Source organism: Lepidochelys kempii, chromosome 1, assembly GCF_965140265.1.
Source record: "Lepidochelys kempii isolate rLepKem1 chromosome 1, rLepKem1.hap2, whole genome shotgun sequence".
NCBI lineage: Eukaryota > Metazoa > Chordata > Testudines > Cheloniidae > Lepidochelys > Lepidochelys kempii.
Window position 1 is genome coordinate 344,699,687 of NC_133256.1, and position 24,394 is coordinate 344,724,080.

Here is a 24,394-nt window from a genome sequence, read left to right on the forward strand (position 1 = left end):
ATCTTCAGCCTTATTTTGTACTTTGGAATAGGTGCTATATTAAGAGCCTCTGTCACTTGAGCTACAGCAGTAATTCCAGTAGGCGGTAACAGTTGTAGGCTCTTATCCTTTCTGGACTAGCCACCAGATTGGGGCCAAACATGCTTGGCCTGAGTGTTACCTGTAAAAAGCATGATGAGAAAATGGAAGCTTTGCTGCGGTGTGACATGGGACGGGGAACTAGGAACTCTGGGCTTTTCTTCTGACTCTCCAGCTTTGGACCAGGAAATTCCCACTTGGGGAGGAATTTTCCAAAAGGGCCAAAATGACTTAGGAGCACAAATCCTGTTGAAAGTCAATGGGACATGTTCTCAGTCACACGGGTGCTTTTGAAAATCCCACCCTTGCAAGCATTTTCCTCCTCTGTATAGCGGGGTCACCAGCATGTAGCCCCCTCTTAGCACTGCTGTGCGGATTATTTGCTTAATGTTTGTACGTTTCCTATGTGGAGAATACTGCTGTTGCAGGGGGTCGCTCTACGCAGGACCCAAAAGGTGAGAGGAGCCTGTTTATGCTCCTGTCTGCGACACAGATACGGACAGAGTCTGCTGCCTTTCCGAAGTCCTTTTTGGCTGACCTTGGCGGCTATAGGCTGTTCAATCCCAGCTGGTTCCTCTTCCTCTCTTAAGGATAGAAAATCCTCCATTCACAGGTTTGCGCAGGGGCAGGACTTAGCAGCCCTGGGGCTCATTTCTGGTTTATGTCACATGTTCCTCAGAGCTCATGCTGCAGGGTTTCAGCCAGCCACCTGCCGCGGTAGGATGGGATTCCCCTCACTCTCCCACGCCCCCCCTTTGTATTCCGGGGTTTTGGATTTTTTAATCTCCTTCATCTAAAGCATCAGAGATGATCACGGCTAGACATGGGATACTGCACAGGGAGGGCCAGGAATCGGAAGAAGCAGTGAGCATTCTCTCTCTCAGATGCTTGGCTGGCTGGCTTTTGCTTGCATGCTCAGGGTCTAACAATGTGTGTGGTTGGGAAGGATTTTTTCCTCAATCAGATTAGCAGTGAGCTTGGGGGGGGTTTCACCTTCCTCTCCAGCATGTGGGTGCGGGTCACTTTCCAGGATTCTCTGGGTATAGCTTACTTAAATATTTCCCTGCCATTGTCGGGGCTTCAGGCATTGGTGCATCTCAGTCCCTCCTATTTCCTGCCTGTGTCACATTATAGTCTAGTCTCATGTGGGTATAATACTCGGTCTAATTTTAGTTGTTGGGTTTGGTGTGCGGGTGCTCAGTGGTGGTGGCAACCTCTGATGTAGAGGGAGTCAGACTAGTGATTTGGCCTTCAGTTTTCGGACTCTCTATAGGCCACAGTTGTAATCCCCCTGAATCAACAGCCAAATCCCATTGCATTTAAAATTCAGACTGGTTACTCAAGAAAAAGAGAAGAGAAACCACTGCAAGTCAATAAAAGGACTTACCCAGGTTCTTCTTTTGAAGCAGAAATGGGAACGTGGGTTTCTGATAGTCCAGAAACTTAAGCTATCAAATTCAGTGACTGGTATTATTTATACAGCAGCAAGTATGGGCTGCATGCTTTACAGAACAAATGAGAGCCGGGCCCTGTCCCCACGAACATACAATCTCCTTTCAGATGTGATTCAACAACTGAGAGCAACAGACAACAAGGGAGAAGAGAAGAGAACGGGACAAAGGGCCACAATAATAAGATGAGACTCTGTGCATCTTGATGGTATCACTGTTTTATTTTGGTACTTGTCTTCTTACCTGCTATTATCAGTGTCTCCCTTCGTAGCTGTTTCTTGGAGCGTGTCCTCCCAACACTCTGTATCCACCCATTCTTACAAGAAAGGATTGTCATTTGTGTGTGTGCGTGTGCATGATGAAGCCCAGGTTTTTGTTCTTTTCCACGGGTCCTGACCTGTGCTAATGCTTTTGGGTGAAGTTTTGGACCTATTCGAGTCAATGGCAAAACTCCCACTGAATTCAGTGGGGCCAGGGATTTCACCCTTGATTGTATTATCAGAAGTACATTTACTGGAAAATGTCCATAATTTGTTTCTTTTAGCCCCCTCTCTCAACTCCCCACCACACAGACACATGTCCCTTCTTAGGGTGCCTTCCCCTATAGACAGTCCATAGCTTTTTTGTGTAATGAAATAGCAGATGTTACGTGAATATGAATATACAGAAAATGGGTAAAATTTTCAGGCATACATTTACAGTTGGATGAGTAAGAAAATGTGGTAGGGAACTGGGGGTGGAGGAGGTTAAGGAAGCCTTTTATGAATTCCACTAAAGAAAGAACTATATGTAGGTGACTTTTTGGTTAGACTGTCAAAAGACCTCTTACTACAGATAAAAATTCAATAACCTTTTCCTGAGAATGTGTCACAATTATCACTCATTTAAAAACAGTCCTGCTAATAGAGTGTTTTATCATGCCAGGCAGTCTCTGCATTGTTCATTATTTAGTGTTTGCTAAGCTGATGGCACTTCCATAGCTCTCCCCTTATCTGCACTTCTTCAGAATTGGATTTTATATTTTTCAAACCAGTCAGATATGACAAAGCCATTTGCTTTTTCTCTTGTCTTTTAAGGGAACACAAACTTCTTTTTAACAATCACCATTTAAGGATTAAAGTTGGAGGAAGTGACTGAATTAGCCAAGGTAGTCAAGCAAATTTTAAATAGATTATATGTTAAATGGAAGTGGGACTTTCCTCTCTTCCTCCCTCTATTTCCCCGTCTCATTGTATGTAGATATAACATATACAATCCTCCATTCCCTCTTTAGAACACTATCCTTCGGAAGCCCTCTGAATATTATGCAGAAATGAATTATAATGCACAGTGATGAAGTTGGAAGACAAGATGTGGTAGTCTTACCTAGATGCATTATAAGACGGGTTGTGTACTGTGTGCATGTGTGAAGATGGAAGATAATGACATTAGCCTAACACCTTGGAGACACCAATTTACATTCAACTGGTTGTTTTGCATATAGTGACTTTGGACTGTTACAGTCAGCAGTTAGTTATGTTGAGTTTAAAGAGACTCTGGGGACTGAGATAACATAAAGAGAGAATTGCCTTTCTTCACTAGAGAGATTACTTCAGGTACAGTTAAGTTTGTACATTTGTACAATGTACCTGTGTGTATGTAAAAATATATAGATATATAATCCTGTGTAAAACCAAGGATATACTTGGTCCATTATCATCTATCATTCTATGTGTGGTTTATATTTCTTGTCTCTGTAGAGGAAGATTTTTGAGGTTCTATTAGGGTAATACCTTGACTATTCCTCAGCTGGAAGAACAGCATCCTAGTGATATTCTCAGGAAAGGCCACACATTGAGATCTCAATCACATTTCCCCATCCAGAGATCGTACTGCTGAAGAGATTGAAGATCCATAAAATATTCTGTTTGTCTGACTTGGAATAGTTTTGACCCAATGAACCAGGAGTAGGAATGATGTTTCCACAGATACGATATGCACACTCAAGGGCTGGACTTTTTGAGACTTGGCTCATATATTGGGATGCTTCCCATCCATCACTGTTGTATGCTGCTTCCCGGTGAGTACCGAAGAGGGAAACAGCAGAACGTTCAGAAGAAAAACCTTCAGAAGGAGCTGTAAAGGAAACCCCCACAGTCTTCCTGGAATGATGAAACAGTAACAGCTCCCAGGATCCTACACAAGTTCATCAGATGCCCAAAGAGCAGATTAACCCACGAATGTTCAAGTTGCACTAGCTGCTGTAGAAAAGAGAAAAAGCCGCATAAAGCAACTCTGCAGTGAGATGTTAACAAAGCATTTTCTAAACAAAGAATTGCTTCCAATACTTGAATAACTCCCTGTAAGGGAGATTCACTTTTGAAATGAATACTCCAGGTTCCCCCATGTTCCTTCAAAGCAGAGGTTCTGTAGATCAGAGGTATGACAGGAGAGGAAGTAACAGTTTGGAAAAACATTGAAAACAAGGGAGAAACTCAAAACAGTCTAATAATATCCCAGTGTAGCCAGAGCTCATGATTTGATCATGCATCTTGCAAAAGCTGGTGCTCTTCTTGAAGCCCTGGCTCTTGGAGTCACATGATGAGATGAGAATCTTTGTTTTCATTTTTATAAACAGTCTAGTTCTTATGGGTCTGGAGAAAAGCTTGAAAATATGAGCTCTAAAGTCTAAAACACCACAAAACAAATGAAAAACCCCCACAGTTGTCAGTTTTATTTGAAATCTCATGATCTTTAAGCCAGCCTCATTTGTGAGGGCTCATTCTTTTTGAATGTTTGGGGTTGAAAATGCTGAGATGGGAGAGAGAAAGTAAAATGTGACAACAGTTAAACAGGGCAAGAAACCTCATAAAAATGCATTTGAAAATACTTTACGGAGTTAAATAACACAAATGCAAAGAGAAATAATAAGAAAAAGAATGATACTAGAAGAGAGCCCAGAGACTGTACAATGCTTTCAACAAAGGCTTGAAATGGGATGGAGAGTCAGTGAGGAGGAGAGAGGGGAAAGCAGCGGTAGCAAGAGCACACAGAGGGACAGAGAGGAGGCCCGTGTTTGCAGAAGAGAGAGACACAGTCAAGGAGCCTGAAGCAAGCCCATGGAGTGTTTGGTTAACAAGAATGCATATTCTGAACCGAATGATGTGAGGAGCTAGTGTATCTCTGAGAGCTTCTTAAGACGGAGGTTGGGCTTTTTCTTATGTGTAATAAGGAAGGGAGCAGCTGTGTGCACATGCTGGAGCCTGGAGAGTTGGGACTCAGTGAAGACAAAGAGAAGGAGTTGGGGGATCTCATTTCCTTGTGGGTGGAGTTAACCGTGCTGCCTTTGCATGGGAAAAAGGGAAGCCCCTGCTGCTATAATGGAGATTTAGGCTATGTCTACACTAGGAGCTAGGGGTGTGATGCCCAGCTCACGTACACACACTGATGCTAGATCTCATCTGCTAGCACACTAAAAATAGTACTATATTCCAAGGTAGCATGGGCAGTTGTGAGTGGCAGATTTGAGGAGAGCTAGCACGAGTATGTCTGATCAAGCTGGGAATCACTCCCCCCTACCTTGTAGGGCAGACATAGCCTTAGAGATGGCAGTAGTTTGATCAATGGGAGCTGTGGGGAGAGGAGTTGGGGGGGAAGGAGCTGTGGGGAGAGGAGTTGGGGGGAAGGGGCAGTGGACTTGTTGGGGCAGGTACTTCCAGCAGTGCTCCAAGCTCCTATGGCAGGTGTCTACCCAAGCTGCAAACCTGCTAAGGAGTGCAGAAGTGGAGATCCTCTCTTGTTCTGGCCAGTCCAAGGAGCTTGGGAGAGCCCAGGAGCTGGGGCAGGAGGGTGTTGGGAAGAAGCAGGTTTCCAGAGGAGATTGGCAGAGAGAGAGATTTGATAACCAGGGAGCCAGACATTCAAATGGAAATTCCTAAGGTTTTCCCCACAGCCTGGTTTTAATCAGCTTCGCAGCTGATCCAGTGTCTGGAGTGGAACGCGCCAAATGTCTGGCCCAAAACAGCTTTGAGCTCTGGAAAAGTTCTGATCCAAATCTGGGGTCAAACTTTCCAGCTCAGCATGGGCAGCCTGGTATTGCTGTAGATTGGGTTATGGAAGACTGCTGCCGAGGCCAGGCTACACTGCCTGGAGGCTTTGCCCCACCCGAAGGCTGCACCTCTCCCTGCCCAGAGGCTGCACTAGCTACGCCACTAACCACAAAAACATTTCCAAACTCCCAGCTGTCAAGAACAAACTCATTTCAGAAAGCACACTCCCTCATCTACACGCTTGCCGTTTCGGAGATGTGGTTTGTAATTGCTTATTGGAATAGGTGAACTTTGCAGTGCAGTGTTTTGTATTAGACGTGAAGCTAATTACTGTGTTTGGCCAAGCTAACCACACGTGAGATTTTAATGGAAGGTATAGCATCATGCTGTGGAAACATTCCCCCCCACACACACACACACATACATACACAGAAGGGGCTTGCATTTGCTGAAGTATCAGCTTCTTTCCAAGAAGGGCATCACCTTGCAGCTTTTTCTCCCTCTTGGAAAAGAGGAGATTCCTTAGCCCTAGTCAGCTGGAGATGGAGGAGCATCTCCACCAAAGGATGCTGAATCCTTCCACTGACTATATCTTTCTGCCAGTGCACATGTAATTAGGGCTTGATTATGATAATTGCCTGCAGGTGAGCACAGCCTCCTCTTCTGCCTCTTATTCCTCTTGAGAAAATATTTCCCTTTTTGTTCCTGATTCCTGTCTCACCCATCTGGACAGTCTGAAGTTACACCTAATGTCATGGAACCAGCGCACCACCCTGGCTTCTGTCTACACAGCCTCATAGTTCATTGCTCTCATCCATTTTACTTTGGAATCCAGCAGATTTTCTCATAGCACTATAATACTCACCATTGTCATGTTTTGCTCTTTTTATCAGTTGTATCCGAGTCATTTAGTCAAAGTTTTTGGAGTTTGTTTTCTGGTGATATAAAGCCGGGAGTCGATTTATTTTTTAGGTCCAAATTATGTCGGGCTTAAACTGGGATGTGAATCAGGACAGAACTTGACCCTTATTAAAATGTAAGAGCCACTCAGCACATCCCTTGGAAACCCCTGTGTGAGGAGTTGGTGGTTCCCAGGACAGTTTGCAGTGAACAGGAATCCACATAACATAATCTGATTAGGTTTGCCAGCAAGGGTGTCAGCGTCTTTACAGAGCAACCCAGAAGTGATTAGGCCATTTAGATGGACCTGTCCCTTTCCCCTATGTGAGGGCTCTCCAGGTCAGGTGATCTTCCTCCTACCAGAGGCAATCACTCCAGAACTGGAGGCATATTGGTAGGGCAGTATGAGGAAGATGCTGTCTCCACTTGTTATGTAGATGTGTGCAGGCTTCAGACAGCACCTCTTATGAGCACAAAATTTACTCCAAAGTAGAAATAAAATGTTAATGTACCGGAGGTTTCCCAGATACTGTACTTAGGTATTGCAGGGGTCTGTCAATGGGGCACAGTCTTATTAACACTACTTAGCAGTTTCCATCCATAGATCTCAAAGCACTATGCAAAGCTTGCGGAGTAAGGCTACTACAGTGTCTCGACTAAGCTGGACCACTTACAGTGCAGGGTGTTAGCCTTCTTTTTGCAAATTGCTATCTACCTACTATTGCCTAAGCAGAGAGCTGTGACTGTTAAAGGAAAGCACCCTTCATCACTGACAAAGGGATGTCCTTAAAAAGTGACACTATAAAGCTCATTTATACCACTCTTCCAGTGTAAATGGGCACATGCTTTACACCCACTTTAGGGCACCTTGATGCTGGCAGGGTGGTGTAAAGGAACCTTAGTATGAATGAAAATCAAGCCCGATGAGGTGTTAGAATTGATGCCTTTCTCTTTATCATCAGCCTGCGCTGCTCTGCTGAGATGGGTCTTTATGTTTAACCCAAACGTTTCAAATTAACTGAATTAAGCTCTTAAATGTGGGTATATTTCCCCCAAGATGGAGCTTATTTTGTCCATTGCTGAACTTGTAACACATCTCACTGAATCAATTATTCACTGGGACCTTTTTTTTTTCCTTAGAGACTTTTTATTAATAGATAACTTTATTTAAAAGCCAGAATAATGAAAGACTACAAAATGTCTGTCTGACCTCCAACAGCAACAGGAGGACTTAACAAATGTCTCTGCTCCATTAGTGCAATAAATGTGGATTTTTTAACAGAAAATGCTGTAAATCTCCTCTTAATGCGAAACATCTACCATTAGCTTAAAGTGCTGAATTTTGAGTGCTTGTATTCTCTGATGAATTCCTGTTGCTTAGACATAACTTGGACTAAATGAGAGTTTTCCTTTTTAGCAACATAAGCAGTCTCGCCGTCTTCCATTATCCATTCCACTCCTCAGCTCAAGTCAGGATACTTAAAAAGTTAATGGTACACTTACTATATATACTAAAAGCTGGGTCAAAACCCCTCCTCCTCAACTTTTTATCCATTCTCGGCTTTCACAAGGCTGTCCTCTGTTTCTTCTCTTCATAACTTTTATGGCCTCACATACTCCTCCTCTTCCACTGCCCATAGGTAGGGCCCTACCAAACTCGCAGCCGTGAAAAACGCATTTCGGACTGTGAAATCTGATCTTTTCTCTACTTTTACCCAATACTGTACAGATTTCATAGGGGAGACTAACATTGCTCAAACTGGGGGTCCTGACCCAAAAGGAGGTTGCAGGGGAGGGGAGGGATTACCAGGTTATTGTAGGAAGGCTTGTGGCATTGCCACCCTTATTTCTGCGCTGCCTTCGGAGCTGGGTGACCGGAGAGCGGCGCCTGCTGGCCAGGCACCCAGCTCTGACAGCAGCGCCCTGCCAGCAGCAGCGCAGAAGTAAGGGTGGCCATGCCAGACCATGCCACCCTTCCTTCTGCTCTGATGCCTTGGGAGCTGGGTGGCCGGAGAGTGGCAGCTGCTGGCCAAGGGCCGAGCTCTGAAGGCAGCAGCGCAGAAGTAAGGGTGGCAATACCATACCATGCCATCCTTTCTTCTGCGCTGCTCCTGGAGGTGGCTCTGCCTTCAGAGCTGGGCGCCGAGCCAGCAGCAGCCACTCCAAGCCTGCTGCCCAGCTCCCAAGGCAGCGCCACCTGCAGCAGCATAAAAGTAAGGGCGACAATACTGCAACCCCCCTACAATAACCTTGCGACACACACACCAGGTAGCCCCCGTTTGGGTCTGGACCCCTACAGTTACAACACTGTGAAATTTCAAATCTAAATTGCTGAAATCATGACATTTATTATTTTTAAAATCCTATGATTGTGAAATTGACCAAAACGGACCGTGAATTTAGTAGGGACCTACCCATAGGGGGTCCAGGTGTCCTCACTTTGGCTCCCTTCTTGCTGAGCCAGTCTTCCTTTGATTGATCACGTTCACTCACAGATTTTCAGCTACCTTATCTGCACTGATGACTCAGGGATCTACTTGTCTTCCTCCAGACAATCTCACATCTCAGCCTGTCACTCTGACATCCCTTGTTGGTTATTACACAAATAAGTTAAACTCATCGTGTCCAAACACTCTCTGAAAGCCTCTCCATGCCCTTTTCCCTCCATCACTGTTGATACCACTACCCTCCACACCATCACTCAGGTCAGTTGTTTTAAACGGGGCGTGATATAGGTGTCATGGGGAAGTGTGTTCTATCACGTAAGGTTCCCCCAAAGCAAAAGCATGATTGCTAGGAGCCCTAAGACACAAAGATTCATAGATTAGAAGGCCAGAAAGGACCATTATGATCATCTATACTGACCTCCTGCATAAACCAGGCCAAAAACTCACCCAAAATTTCCTAAAGGAGCCCCTGCAGAATTCACATGTCTCAGAAAGCTGTTGGGCAGGATTCGAACTCACAGAGCATGAGGTGTGCTCAATGGCCACAACTTGATTGCCTTGAGCCATTCACACAGTCAATGGTAGGAGCCCTAAAAGGAGGATGGTGTCAGAATGCAGACTCCTATCAGGCCATATCTCAAGGAGGAGGGCTCAAATATTGGATACTGGTTACAGATAGTATTGCCTATAACATTAAACAGTACAAAAGGCTTAATCAAAGTGCTGTGGAATCAGAACCATAACTGTGAAACAGCCCTACAGGGCTCTGGATGCTTTCTGTCTCACTGGGCTTTGGACCAAACTGAGGGATTTAAAGGATCAAACAGGGATTTTTTTTCTAACTGCCAGCACTACAAAATTACCTGGGGATCCGAAAACCAAGCTATGGATGTGAACCTCCAACAGCAGATTTGAACTGACCGTTTGGTTGATGGGCTAGAATCCAGCTGGTTCTCCCATAACTGATTTAGCTCTGCAGGACTAAAAGCAGTGAAAACTTGTCTGTGACAGTAAAGTCAGCAGGCAATATTTGACATGCATGAAGGGAGCAGATACACTGAGTGGGAAGGAGAACAGGAGTATGTGTGGCACCTTAGAGATTAACAAATTTATTAGAGCATAAGGTTTCGTGGGCTACAGCTCACTTCATTGGATGCATAGAATGGAACATATAGTAAGAAGATATCTATCACTATCTCTATCTATCTATCTATATATACACACACAGAGAAGGTGGAAGTTGCCATACAAACTGTAAGAGGCTAATTAATTAAGATGAGCTATTATCAGGAGAAAAGGGGCATTTTAACACAGTCACTTATTCTGGCTGTGGCTGTTCTTTGCGGAAGAACTTTTGGCCATTGGCATCTGACTGCATAAATGTTTGGCACATGTCGTTCTATGGCATTCGTAATACAAGTGACTCATTGCTTTTCTGGACCAGTGGGAATCGGGCACCCAATCTTCAGCCAGCTGTGTTAGCCAGGTCCTGATATTCTTTTTTTGAGAGCAATCTTCCCTCCTCATTCAGTGCCCTAACGCTCTTTCTTGATACTTCTGTGCAGAAACTGCCCTTGTAGATTAGCAGATAGTGCCATCACCCCCTTGACCATTTGCATCAAATATTTAATGGCTAGAGGATTAGAAAGTTGTTTTTCTGACCCAGATCCACAGAGCTCATGGCTTTTCTTCTTAGACAACATGTATACTGCTGTGCCACACAGTCCTGGGCATTGATCTGGTATCTTGGGGGTCAGCTTTTTAGCTTAAAGTTATGATGATACTAATTACTCTTGTTCCAGTTTCTTTCCTCCCCCTCACCCCCTGAAGCACAGGGGATTGTCACGTAAAGAAGTGACCTAATTAGCAGCGCAATCAAACAGTCTTCCCATAAAGATTCCTTGTCAGTGACCCCAGGAATGCAAGGCCAATCTTCATGGCACCAGCTTCAAGGACTGCACCATATGGGAGCCTCTTCCCCACTGATGCACTACATCCAGTTCAATCCATGCATAAGGCTCAGCTGTCCGTCGGTTACTAGTAAAATGGCTCATTCGTGTTAAAGATCAGCAGCAGCTAGTCCACCTGACCCGCCTTCATTTGGTGTTGGAAACAATTTAACTGCTGGTGTAGATGGGTCAAAACAGTTTTCAAACCCAGTTGTGGGGATCCAGGAGCCGTTGATAATAGCCATTGTCAGCAAAGGGTCATTTCATAGTGTTGATGAAATAAAACTGGGTGCACACACTTTATATTCGTGAGAATTGGGAAAACAAAAAACTGTAAACTCTGCTTTAATTCCAGTTCGTGCTGGTGGCAAAGTCGTCAGCCTGTGACTTTGGGCCTGCACTGCTCCTTATAAATCTGGGGCATAATCTTTTCTGACCTAGTGAAGACCTTGTAACTCCCCCTGTTTCCTTTCCAATGGGTGGTACTTTGCCTCGTCCCATTTTGCCGCCTAGACCTGGAATATCCTCCCTGCTTCTCTGTAGCATTCATATAGGGCTTCTGGTTTTGGATTTTAACTGATGAACACTGATGAAACACCACAATTAAAGATAAAAGAACAACAATACCAGAAATGGTTACTTGTATCCAAGGGCTTGTCTACACAGAGCAGTAATGCTGAGTACAGGAGTGTGATTTCTAAAGCACACTAACATGTTGCTCATTAATTTGTCTGTGTAGACCCTGCTGGGGTGCACTAAAGATTCCTTAGTGTGCTTTAACACAGTGCTGTCTGAAAGAGTACTACATTAAAGCTCACTAAGAGACTTCACAAAAAGATTACACATTACAATATATTCTACTTAATGAGTAATATCTATAATATATAACGATATAATGTGCATTGCTCATTACTGTATATACAAAGACAAAGCCCCAAAACACCTGGATTTTTGGACATCTATATAAAACTTGAAAATTGCTGAAAATAACCCCCTCAAAAAATGAAATTAATAAACCCCCCAAAACAGAAGCCCTACATACACCTCAGTCTCCCTCCTTCTCCAGATCATTCCTGGAAAGACTCATTACTTTCAGTTTGTCATCCAACACTGATCTCCTTTCCACCATTCCTGCCACCTTCATGGACATAGCTCTCTCAAACTAATTTAGTAACTTTTAAATAAATAAATCAAACTACTATGTCCAAAATCGCATACACTCTAAAGAGGAAGCAATAAATCAATAAGATGTGTATGTAACTAAAGCATCTCTTTTTATCTTCATTATCTCTTGCTGTTGTAGTCCTCATTCTTCTGGTCCCAACCCCCTTGTTTGTCATCTGTTACTGTCTTGTATCCTGCTTGGGGCCAGATCTTGCAAACAGTGCTCACTACAAAGTGTGGTCTCATTGATGGCAGTGGAGACTGCTCCCAGTAGTGAATGCTATGCTCTGTAGTAAGCATTTAGAAGATCAGGACTGGAATTGAAGTGGCATGCGGGTCCGGTACCTGTCTCTTTATGTATCTAGTGCAATTCACCGAGACAGCATACAACTGAATCTTGCTAAAATTCACATGTTCACAAATCCTTTAACTCTCTCAAAATACCCAATATTCTTACTCCACTTCTTAACGAAGATTTCATGGCAGAGATGATAGTGCTGTCGGTTGGTTAGATACTACTGAAATTTCATTAATTTTATTAAACATATAGTACGTTTACTCTGAATGCTATGAAGTACTGCTATAAACAACTAAAACTAAAGTACCCTTCGTAAACTAAATGAGCAAGGTGCATTTTATAAAGCAGTAGCCTTGGGCTTTGTTTTTCTAAATCACTTTTGTGCATTTGTTCACAAATTTTGACAACCCTCAATGGAACCTCATCTCTGCTTCACATTGAAATCAATGACAAAACTCCTATTGAGTTCAGTGAGGGAAGGAAGGAGCTCTTCCGGGAAATCCTGGCTCTAGTAAAGTCAATGGGAGTTTTGCCATTGATTTAAATGAAGCCAGGATTTCAACCCTAGTCTTTGGTGTGAATTAGCCAGGTGAAGCCTGCATCTGTTTTTGAGCTAGTCAAGCGTACACGAAGGAGGGTGTTGAACGTTTAACAGGTGAAAAATGCCTCCGATAACTCAGTAGCGGCTGAATGGATTTTTTGTTAAGCTTTCCAGACCAATTCATCTCTGAGCCGAACATGAGAGAATTCAGGCCAAGAGGAAACTTTTTGGGGGGAGTGGCAGGAAATGACAGTATAAGTGACTGAAAACAGGGGAGTTAGAATGCAAAGTGCATCTTAGCCTAGGGATGCACTAGAAGAGCAAACGGGCTTGCGCAATGGGAGTCTTGCATGTCCAAACCCTAGAACTATAAAAATCCATGTACTGCAGGAGCAGATAAGGTATGGGGGGCTTTTTCCAGTGAAGAAAACCTACTCTGTATGCCATTAGGTTCATTTCTGTTTAGAACAGGAATTTGTTTCTTTCCATCCTCTACCAGGAGCTCTGATTCAAAAAATGTCCAGTGAGTCTGAGGGTATCTTCTCCTTCAATGGATTGCACTACCCCAGGGCTAGGATGTTCTGCTTCTCTCTTATTCCTTCCCTCCCCTTCAAACTCCGAGGTGTGTTTTTCCCTGATAATCCCTTTCTCAAGGCAGCGTGTTTGCAGAAACTAATGGAAAACAAACCACTTTTAAAGGAATTATTGCCTTTTTAAAAGTGCTAATTTCCATGTGAAATTTATGCCTGCCAGCAGAGGCAGCCGAGGAGCACCACAGGCAGTTCTAACGAGACAATTCATTAGCCGGCGAGTGTACACACGCCATAAAGAACATTAATTCGCAAAATGGAAAACTAATAGAGTGTTTAGCTGGCTCTTTATCACCAGTGACAGTCTGCACTCTTCTCATCATTAGTGTTTACTGAACTGATGGGGGCTGCAGCCCGGCCGGCTTATCACTACTCATCTCAAATGAGTTTGCGATGCTTTTTCAGCTTGGCTGGCCTTCCTTTCTCCTCCCTTGCTTTAGTTTTAACCTGTAGTTAGAAACACAGATTTATGGGAGGAAGCTCATAGCTTCCATTGCTCTTCGCACTTTCTGTACTTCACTTCTCTTTCCCTGCACATGCCATTAGGGGCTCCGAGGATCTTCACCCCAGCGTCCCCTAGTTATCTGGAAGATCTTTCATTATGGTCATGGTCCCCTCTGGCTGAGGACTGGATGTTGTTCCTTAATTAGCTAGATGGACACTGTTGTTAATGACAGGTTTCAGAGTAGGCCAATTACATGTTCCCCATTCAAAGGCTGAACATGCTGCCTCCTTTGCCCTGTATGGACTTTGTCTGAGTATTTAATTCACTCACAAATTGTGAGATTTTCAAGACACTCAGTGTTGGGCTAACTTTGCTGCCATTGAAGTCAAGGGGAGTTTTGCCATTGATTTCAGTAAGGGCTGAGTTTGACCAATGCAGAGCACTTAGAAAATCTCATCCTACACTGATCTTTTATTTGTGAGATCCAGGCCTGGCCCTTAAAATTCCTCCTCTCATGCAGGAAAGAAGTCCCTTTTTATTTTTGCCGGACTCCATGCTCTTCACTTCATTTTTCTCTTGATAAATCTGGGTTAGTCATTCTCAGTCCCTTGTTCTTTTTGCACGCGTGTGTTAAATATTCCTGGAGCCTTGCACAGACTGGAGAAGCAGAGCAACTCTTTGTCCAGAGATGATGTCTGCATTTGATGCTCACGATAGCATAGAGAGTCATAGTGCCAACTTGAACAAGGCTTGGCCTACTGTGCAGGGTGCTTAAATCAGGTACTCAAGGTTCTGTGCAAGCTCCATACCTACAACAATTGCTGCACCAATGAACCTAAGACCTGACCTGCAGCATCCCTGCTATTCCACACTTGGGCCCCAAATTGCTTTGGCCAATGAAACTCAAGCCTGACCCACAGCAAGAATGGTGGCTGAAATGTTCAAAAGTATGTTCCCTCTCCGCATGTTCCTTTGAGCAACTGCACATTAAAGATCAGGCAAACGTACACATATGGAACTTTACTCACATGAGTTGTCCCAATTAAGTCAATGGGGCAACTGAACTGAGTAAAGCTACATACACGTATGAGTGTTTGCAGGGTCACGGACTAAGAAGATGAACTAAATAATCTTTCTACAGATGTCCTTACCCAGGTCCCCGGAAGTGAAAGCCAGAGCACTGACCTGCAGTGCTTAATTTTTGTCAATTGGGGGGTTTTTTTATTGCTTTTTCAGGACAAGATGGAAACAGTGGTCAGCTGGAAGACAAGTTTTTTAGACAAGTAGTTGTAGAGTAGTCATGCCTGTGTAAAGTAGTCTCAAACCCTCAGTCTAAACACCCCTAACTATGAATGGGGGGTGTCATAATCCAAATCTGGATTTAGCTCACAATTTCCCATATCTCTACAACAGGCTGAACAGAAAACCCACTATTAGAACGGTGCAAATAGCTGACCAACCTGAAAAACCAAGGGGGAAAATTGTTTCAGGTCAACCTGAAATGAAAAGTTCTGGCAAAATGGAGAAGTAGGAAACCAATTGTTTTGAGTAAAATAAAACGTTTTGTTGGAACTGAAATGACGTGTTTCATTTGGCTTTTAACTTTTTTTACCCTTTAACAGAAAATTCTAATGAAATTGACGTTTCAAATTGAAAATTTTTTGAAGTGTTTCATTTAGAAGATGTCAAAACAAAACACTTTGATTTTTTTCAGACTTTTTTTGGAGTTTTTTAATTTGAAAAAATGCAACAGGAATTTGTTAAATAGTTCAGTTGACATAAATCTGCATTTTTTTTTTTGGTGAAAAAAAGTTTTATCGAAAAAAATTCATCTAGCTCTAATCAATATCCAAATATCTCCTCGGCATTGGGAGAGTCAAAATATTTTATTTAGAGATGTAGCCCTAAGATGCCAAACAGGACAATTTAGATTGAGACCATGAGTGATCTACACCTTAGAGCCTCAAATAATTGTGCTGCAGCAGAAAGCAGTCCAAGAGATTATTTTTTAAAAGTCATGGAAGACAGGAGAGATTCCAGAAGCTTGGAAAAGGGCAAATATAGTGCCAATCTATAAAAAGGGAAATAAGGACAACCCAGAGAATTACAGACCAGTCATCTCAACTTCTGTACCTGGAAAGATAATGGATCAAATAATTAAGCAATTAATTTGCAAACATCTAGAAGATAATAAGGTGATAAGTAACTGTCAGCATGAATTTGTCAAAAACAAATTGTGTCAAACCAACCTGATAGCTTTCTTTGACAGGGCAACAAGCCTTGTGGATAGGGGGGAAGTGGTAGATGTGATATATCTTGACTTTAGTAAAGCTTTTGATACTGTCTCTTATGACCTTCTCCTAAACAAACTAGGGAAATGCAACCTAGATTGAGCTACTATAAGGTGGGTGCAAAACTGGTTGGAAAACTGTTCCCAGAGAGTAATCATCAGTGGATCACATACAAAATTGGAAATGACTGTCTAGGAAGGAGTACTGCGGAAATGGATCTAAGGGTCACAGTGGACCACAAGCTACATATGAGTCAACAGTGTAACACTGTTGCAAAAAAAGCAAACATCATTCTGGGATGCAGGAGTGTTGTAAGCAAGACACGAGAAGTAATTCTTCCGCTCTACTCCGCACTGCTTAGGCCTTAACTGGAGTATTGCATCCAGTTCTAGGCGCCACATTTCAGGAAGGATGTGGACAAATTGGAGAGAGTCCAGAGAAGAGCACAAAAATGATTAAAGGTCTAGAAAACATGACGTATGAGGGAAGATTGAAAAAATTGGGTTTGTTTAGTCTGGAAAAGAGAAGACTGAGAGGGGACATGATAATAGTTTTCAAGCACATAAGAGGTTGTTACAAGGAGGAGGGAGAAGAATTGTTCTTCTTAACCTCTGAGGATAGGACAAGAAGCAATGGGCTTAAATGGCAACAAGGGAGGTTTAGGTTGGATGTTAGGAAAAACTTCCTAACTGTCAGGGTGGTTAAGCACTGGAATAAATTGCCCAGGGAGGTTGTGGAGTCTCCATCATTGGAGATTTTTAAGAGCAGGTTAGACAAACACCTGTCAGGAATGGTCTAGATAATACTTAGTCCTGCCAGGAGTGCAGGGGAATGGACTAGATGACCTCTCGAGGTCCCTTCCAGTCCTATGATTCTAAGTGGACATATGGCTTGCATACAGTTGTTGTTTATTATTTCTTTAGTGCCACAAAAAGAAAAGGAGTACTTGTGGCACCTTAGAGACTAACCAATTTATTTGAGCATAAGCTTATTTATTTGTTTATTTATTTGAGCATAAGCATAAGTGCCACAAGTGTACATAGCCCTTTGCAAGAAGATAAAAAGACAAAGTACCTGCTTCTTGGCGTTTACACTCTAAATTAGATCCAGACTGCATTGCAACAACTGCAAGAGAGCAAAGTGGAAGGAAAAATGCGTAAGCACAAGAAGAAAAGAATTGTTTGAGAGCAGTGTCCCAGCTGTTATTCCCACAGAGAGAAAATCATTTAAGTTGATAAACTTTGCATTTCTTATTGGTTATGTAGGCTTTTTAATTTTGTATGTTTGGGGTTGATTCCTGACTTGTTCGGGTGAGATAGAGAATTAGATCTGAGGAACATCAGCATACTGAAAACTCCACAGAATGTGCCACTTAATAGTCCCTCCCAAAGACCCCGTACAGGTTGAATAGAAGGGGAGACAACCTAACTTTGTGGAACTCCATATTACAGCACCTTTGGATGATGAGCTGTTGCCCTACATCCCACTCTAGGAATGCAGCGCAAGGAGAGCATCAGCATGGATGCCTGTTCTTCATCCATCCCCAGGAAGCAATCATGTACCAACATCACCCAGGGCCGTTTCTTTCCTGTACCCAAGTCTGTACCCAGACTGACAAAGGGCTTGAAGATCTGAGGCTTAATTGAAAGAAGGATGGCGTTGCTAATTGTGATATTGTAAAAAGACATCTCTTGACTGTACTGTCACTGGCTTCAAAACATAGAGGTCTCCTGATGTTTGCCTCCCCCTAAGAAATCTACTTGAAATAAATCCTTGATGTTGGATCTGACACATACCCATTGTACATACTTGTGTGTGCTCCACCTGTTTGCTTCGTTAGAAAGCAAACATTTGCTAGTTTGTCTGATTTCTTCCCACTCCTTACAAGGCATTTTCTGTCAAATACCGTTTATTCTTATTTATTTTTATTACACGAGTGCCCAGAGGCCCCAAGTGAGATCAACACCGGTCCCACTGTGCTAGAAGCTACAAACACAGTGAGAGACATTCCTTGACTCAGAAAGCTCACACTCTACATAGCCATGGCATGCAAAGGAAATATTAGCACTTTTTTACAGATGGTGACTTGGAGCACAAAGAGATTCAGTGACTTGCCCAGGGTCACACAGGAAGTCTGTTGCAGAGCCACAAACTGAACCCGGGCCTCCAGAGGTCTAGTCCAAAGCAGTAACCACAAGAGTATCCTTCCTCGTGCGTTTATTTGTAGTTAGCACTTCGTAGTGATTTGTTGTTTTCATCTGACAATGAGTAAGTCTTGCTGGCCCCAGGATTGTAGAGTGAACTCCCGTAGCAGCTAAGGACCATCGTAGACCTCTAAGTGCACATTTTTTGTCCTTGCCTCCTCTAATGTAACATATAAAAAAGCTCCAAACAAAATACTGCACTACATATGCTTCACCCCTGGGGAGAGGGTAAAAGAACAATATGTGACAGACGTTAGTCATGTTGCTCCAGGGCTGGAGTACACCCGGGGAAAAATTAGTGGGTGCTCTGTACCCACTGGCAGCCAAGCTCCCCTTTGAAATGCAAACAGAAGCCATTTATTTATATAAATACATTTTATCTAATAGATGAAAACACGCATGCATGCACCCGCCAGATTTACTTCACAGGGTTAGATTGTGCAGCAGCTAAATCAGAACCTATAATCCCAAACTGATTTGCTCCCCAATGCTGTTAAATCATTCAAATCCGCTAGTAGTCATTCTGATCAAGCAGGAAGCGGGCAGAGCGCTTGCAATGTAGATGTTGATTGGTTACATAGGTTTGTATATGAGGAACATTGCAGGTTACATTTAATGTTCCCGAGGACTTGTAATTTACATCCATCGATTTACAAGGCACAGTGTTTCAAGAGGCACCAGCATCGCTTTGAATTACAAAATGATTGAAATCATTGGTGACAACCAGCATACTGGATTTATTTTTCTTAAGTTTGGTGTAATGAAACATTTCTTCTCTTTGTTTTTCTCTCTGTTTTGGCAGCACCTGAAGCAGGCTAGGGAAAATCCTCTTGGCCAGCAGGACAACCCAACCCAGTTCAGACAAATGAAATTTGGTTACTTACTGCTTAGCAGTCACATTGCTGGACAGTATTTAAAAATCCTGGGTGATTTAGTTGAGCAGCAGGTCTGACTTTTGGCTGAATGAGAAAACTAACCATCTGGCCAAGATTCCTTGTAGGTGCCACCAAGTAGCAGAAGAAATGGATGCCTGCCCAGCCTGCTAATGCATCTCCTATTGCATTTCTGGAAGAGCACTCCTATGCACTGTCCCCAAAAGGCAGCGTGGGGTTCACCTGCCATTGGGTGACATTTACCACAGGCCCACAAGCTCATCAGCCTGTGCTCTGTAAGCTGCACTGGTTCCTTCTCCTATACCAGATCCTATTTAAAGACTCTGATCAGGACCTTTAAGGCCCTCAGTGCCCTGGGTATCTCTTACCCCACCCACTTTCCATGAACACATTTGCTGAGGACGTACGGGATGATGGAGTTACTGGTACCTAGAGCAAGACCTGGGGGAGCAGGGGATCTGCTCAGTGGCTGGCTCTCAGCTGCTGAACTAACTATTCCACCAGTCACAAGACGAGGAAGAGGAAGGAAGGTACTTGCATTGACAAGTTGTTTGCACACCATGCTGGAGAAAATGCAAAACAGTATCTCTTAAGACCCTGTTGTAATGGAAGGAGGCCAAGCTGGAATAGATTCTGCTATAGAGACCTGGATTCTGGAAGGAAGGGGATGTTCTTGTGGTTAAGGCACTAGGCTGGGGCTTAAGAAATCTTCATTCTGTGTCTTGCTCTATCATAAGCTTATTGTGCAACCTTGGGCATGTCACTTAATCTCTTTGTGATCCAGGGTCTGGATATTTTTGTGATAAAAATCTCATAATTTTACATAGCTTTTTTGCAGATTTAATCTAATTTGATTGTTCGTCTTGTATTAATGTCTTCCTCCCCTTGTGGCAAGGAAAAAAGAGACGTCTTCAGGAAGGACTGTCCAGCTGTAGAAATCCAAACCCGCCTCTCACTGCAGTGCAGTACTTGACTTAAAATGGGAGGAATCGATCTACAGCCTCTGAGAGCAGCAACTACCATTTTGGGTGTCTTCCCCCCCCCCCCCCCGGCCTTCCAACCCTCCGCCCCCCCGGCCTGGTGTAATGAGCCGCCCAAATTGACTTTTCCACATTTGATTTAAATAAAGAGCAGATTGTCCCATTCCCATCTCCCCACCAGCACCAAATGTAATTCTGTCTTTACTTAAACTGCTGCAAATTAATTGAAGAGCTGTGCACACAAAAAAAAACCACTGCAAGGGAAATTAGCTGAGTCTTGTATTTCAGATGACACGGCCATCCATCTCCCTGCCCTCTAACGAGGCACTAGCAGAGCGAGCTGCAACAGGCCATTCTGGTTTCTTAGGTAGCTTGCTGCCCCACCATCACCTTCAGCTGATTAAAGGAAAATGATTCTTCCACTTATAATACCCCGGGCGCAGCTCTGTGACTCAGGGAGCAGCTGAATCCAAGAGCTTTTCCTATGGGATTTAAGGAATATTTTATTATAAATTGAATGGAAAATTGTGGGTTTTTTACCCCTTTGAAGAGAGTTGTGCATCGTCACAGGAGGGAGGGAGAGAGACTTTCTGACTAAAACTGTGATGAAATAAATAACCTCAGACCTGATCCTGCAAGATCCAGGGAGCACCCCTCCCCCATTGAAATGAATGACAATTGAGAGTACTCAGCAGGTTACTGGGTTGGGTCCTAAATGGAAAAGCATTAACTTGTCTTTCCAAACCCTTCCTGGAATCACCTATTAACGTGCTTATACTGAGATAGGGACTTAGCAGGCCAGCTGATTAAAACTTCAAAGAGTATATTGAGCTGCATGTATAAATATGCTGTATTTTGCTTGTAAAGATTAGTGGGTGGGTGTGTTATGCGCACACTTTCCAGCCTTGTCTGCATCACCGTGAGCAGATTCCATCAGGGTTACTTCCTTGTGTTTTTCCCTTTGACATTTAGGAGCTAGTTAATTACTGTCACTTGTCTTTGCTTCCTGGGCTCTGACTTTCTTTACTCACGACTGTCTCCTCGGTAAAAAGACTTCATAAATTTCATTGAGCTGAGAGGAGAGTTCATAAAGCAATCTTCCCAGAGACACCCCATTTTGATGCTGTTTCACTATGTACACATTTTTCTTTTGCTGTCGCTTACACTAAAAGTAGATGGTTGCGTGCTTTGTGCAGTCCTTTTCGTTATTCTGTTGCTAATTTCTTTTTAATTTTGCTGCTGTCTTCTGTGTTTATCTTGATCTCTTTTACTTGCAAATGATCGTTTGACGTTTTTAGCGATTTTTCATGTACTTGCTTTCTTTACAGAATACATTTTCGGGGCTCTTTTAATTTTATGAAGAAGCTTAAGAACTAGAGTAGATTCATTTTGTGAAGGTTTTTTTTTTTTTTTTTTTTTGTTACATGGCAATAGAAGACTTTAAATGAATCAGTCCCCCCCGTCTTTTCACTAAGCCCTTGGTGACTCTAGCACTCATGCCTTCTTTCCCAAGCAGTGTGTGTGTGTGATTTTTCACTAGTGGTTGGTCTACTGACGGACAAAGAAGAGCCTTTTATTGCTGCTGCCTAGGGGTGTGATTTCCCTGCTCGTGGGCGTATACTCATGGTAGCCCAATGAGAGCTAGCAGGGGTATAAATAATACTGTAGCCAAGGTAGCGCGGGCCAGGCAGCTGAGCCATGCCAAGTATATACCCACTGTGTTCAGGCGGGTTTGTACTCGCTGCCACTGCCCGCGTTACTGTGGCTACACTGCTATTTATATTCACATCGAGCTACCATGAGTATATGTATCCAAGCAGGGGAATTGCACCCCTAGGTCTTGGTGCAGACAAAGCCTACGATACTAATTGACACACTCCTCTGAAAGGTAGCATGGTTTAGTGTTCCGGGAATGAGGGGTGTGACAAATAGAAATACTTTAAGACTGTATGCCGGCCTGGCTCTGTCATGGTGGTTTCTATATGAATATCTTTGATTAAGGACTTCCCAATAGGTGGCCATCTGGAATGGGTTAGTCAGGAAAGAGATGGCTCAAGGTGGTCGCTTAATCAGCTTCTGCCTATGAGTGCTTAAGGGACAGTGCCGGCACTCTTGGCTCTGATGACTCTGGCTTGGTCCCCCAGCAGCCTACAGAGTTGGTTTTACCAGGGAGGGCCAAAGCCCACCAACACTTGTAAAAGGGGCTGGGGACAAAGAAGCCTTGCAGGATTTATAAGGACATTCTCGCAGGGATGCTGGAGGGAGCCAGACTGAGAGAAACTCAGACCCAGGAGCCCTGAGGGGTGTCTGGAGAAGCTAGGCCTGGCTGGGTGGCCATTATGGGACAGTAGGTAAGATAAGATATGTGCACAAGTGATTTATTTAAAATCCGGTTTTTCTCACTAATGCTTCATTCCTACTATTACCTAAACATACTTTGTTTTAAGAAGGCTGTTGGTCACTATAGACTGGTCACAGGTTCCCAAAGGGAAGCAATGCAGTGCCCGAAACCCAGTCAGACCTGCAGGTGGTAAACAGGGTGACCAGACAGCAAGTGTGCAAAATCGGGACGGGGTGGGGGGTAATAGGAGCCCATATTAAAAAAAAGCCCCAAATATCGGGACTGTACCTATAAAATCGGGACCTCTGGTTACCCTAGTGGTAAATGGTTGGTGTACATGGGATAGTGACCCCAAGTATCAGAGTGGAAGAACTGCAAGATTCCACCCCCAAGACAGGTAAGGACAAAAGGCCCAAAACCTAATGTGGGTGCTCGAGCTAGTGCATTAAATCTAGCAGTGTGGCCACAGCGCCATGGGGTAGCTTGGACCAGCATCATGTGCACAATCCCACCTGTCCCCTTAGGTACATCCTTTGGCCTGAGTTACTGCACATGCCTCTGCAGCCACGCTGCTATTTTTAATTGCTAGCTTGGATAAACTTACATGCACTCGCTCAAGCAGAGCTAGTGCATGTATGTCAACCCAAGTTGGGAATCACCCTCCTGGCCGCTGTGTAGATGTTCCCTGAGAGATGGACTGGCTGTAAATGTTCCCTTGTCTTCCAGGAGCAGAAACCTCCATTGTGCTGCAATATACTTGCAAGCAAATGATTTTGGTGGTTGATTAAACGCCTCAGCTTTACTTTGGAGTTTAATCAATTGCTGAAACAGTTTGTTGCTTCATATACTCCAGGATCTTAGACATTATTGCTTAGCTAAACCTGTGAGAATGCGTGTGCATACGGTGGAAATAAATGACATGACATGGTTGCTAAAACACAGCTGTTTGATTAAATATATTACCAACTGTTAATACGTAGACTCTCTCTCTCTCTCTCTCTCTCTCACATCTATATCAGCGCCATCACCTGGTCAGGACAGCCATGCAAATATGGACCTCCCACCGGTGTCAGAACAGATCATGCAAACGCTGAGCGAATTGGCCAAGTCCTTCCAAGAGATGGCTGACCGCTGCTTGCTGGTTCTGCATTTGGAAGTCAGGTATGGCATAGAACCTCTGAATCTAGAATGTGAACTTTTTGAGGTTAAGGCTACTATTAAAACTTTAGTAATTAGATTAGCTTCTTCTAGTAGGTGCCCTACTCTCAATGAGAGAGATGTGATCATAGATCATAAAACCTGAAGGGACCATTGTAATCATCTAGTCTGATTTCCCAAGCCATAGAACTTCTCTGAATTAATTCCTGTTTCAACTACAGTATATATTTTAGAAACACATCTGATCTTGATTTTAAAATTGTAGTGATAGAAAATCTACCACAACCCTTGGGAATTTTTTTCCAATGGTTAATAACCCTCAGTATTGAAAATATGTGCCTTATTTCCAGTCTGAATTTGTCTAGCTTCAACTTCCAGCCACTGGATCTTGTTATACCTTTGTCTGCCAGACTGAAGAGCCAATTATCAAATATTTGTTCCCCGTGTAGGTATTTATAGACTGTGATCAAGTCACCCGTTAACCTTCTCATTGTTAAACTACGTAGATTGAGCTCCTTGAGTCTATCACTATAAGGCATTTTTTCCAATCCTTTAATCGTTCTCATGGCTCTTCTCTGAAGTTGAACCCTCTCTAATTTGTCAACATCCTTCCTGAATTGTGAAACCAGAACTGGA

At 43.4% G+C, this 24,394-nt stretch overlaps 1 protein-coding gene across 1 annotated transcript in view; it reads left to right on the plus strand.

Annotated features, from left to right (window-relative positions):
• Positions 1–24,394, plus strand: part of EXOC4 (exocyst complex component 4) — a 600,856-nt gene that overhangs the window by 530,247 nt on the left and 46,215 nt on the right. Inside the window, exon 15 of the mRNA XM_073328862.1 lies at positions 23,620–23,761. Within this exon, the coding sequence (XP_073184963.1) occupies positions 23,620–23,761 (142 nt within the window). The remainder of the gene's footprint in view (positions 1–23,619; positions 23,762–24,394) is intronic.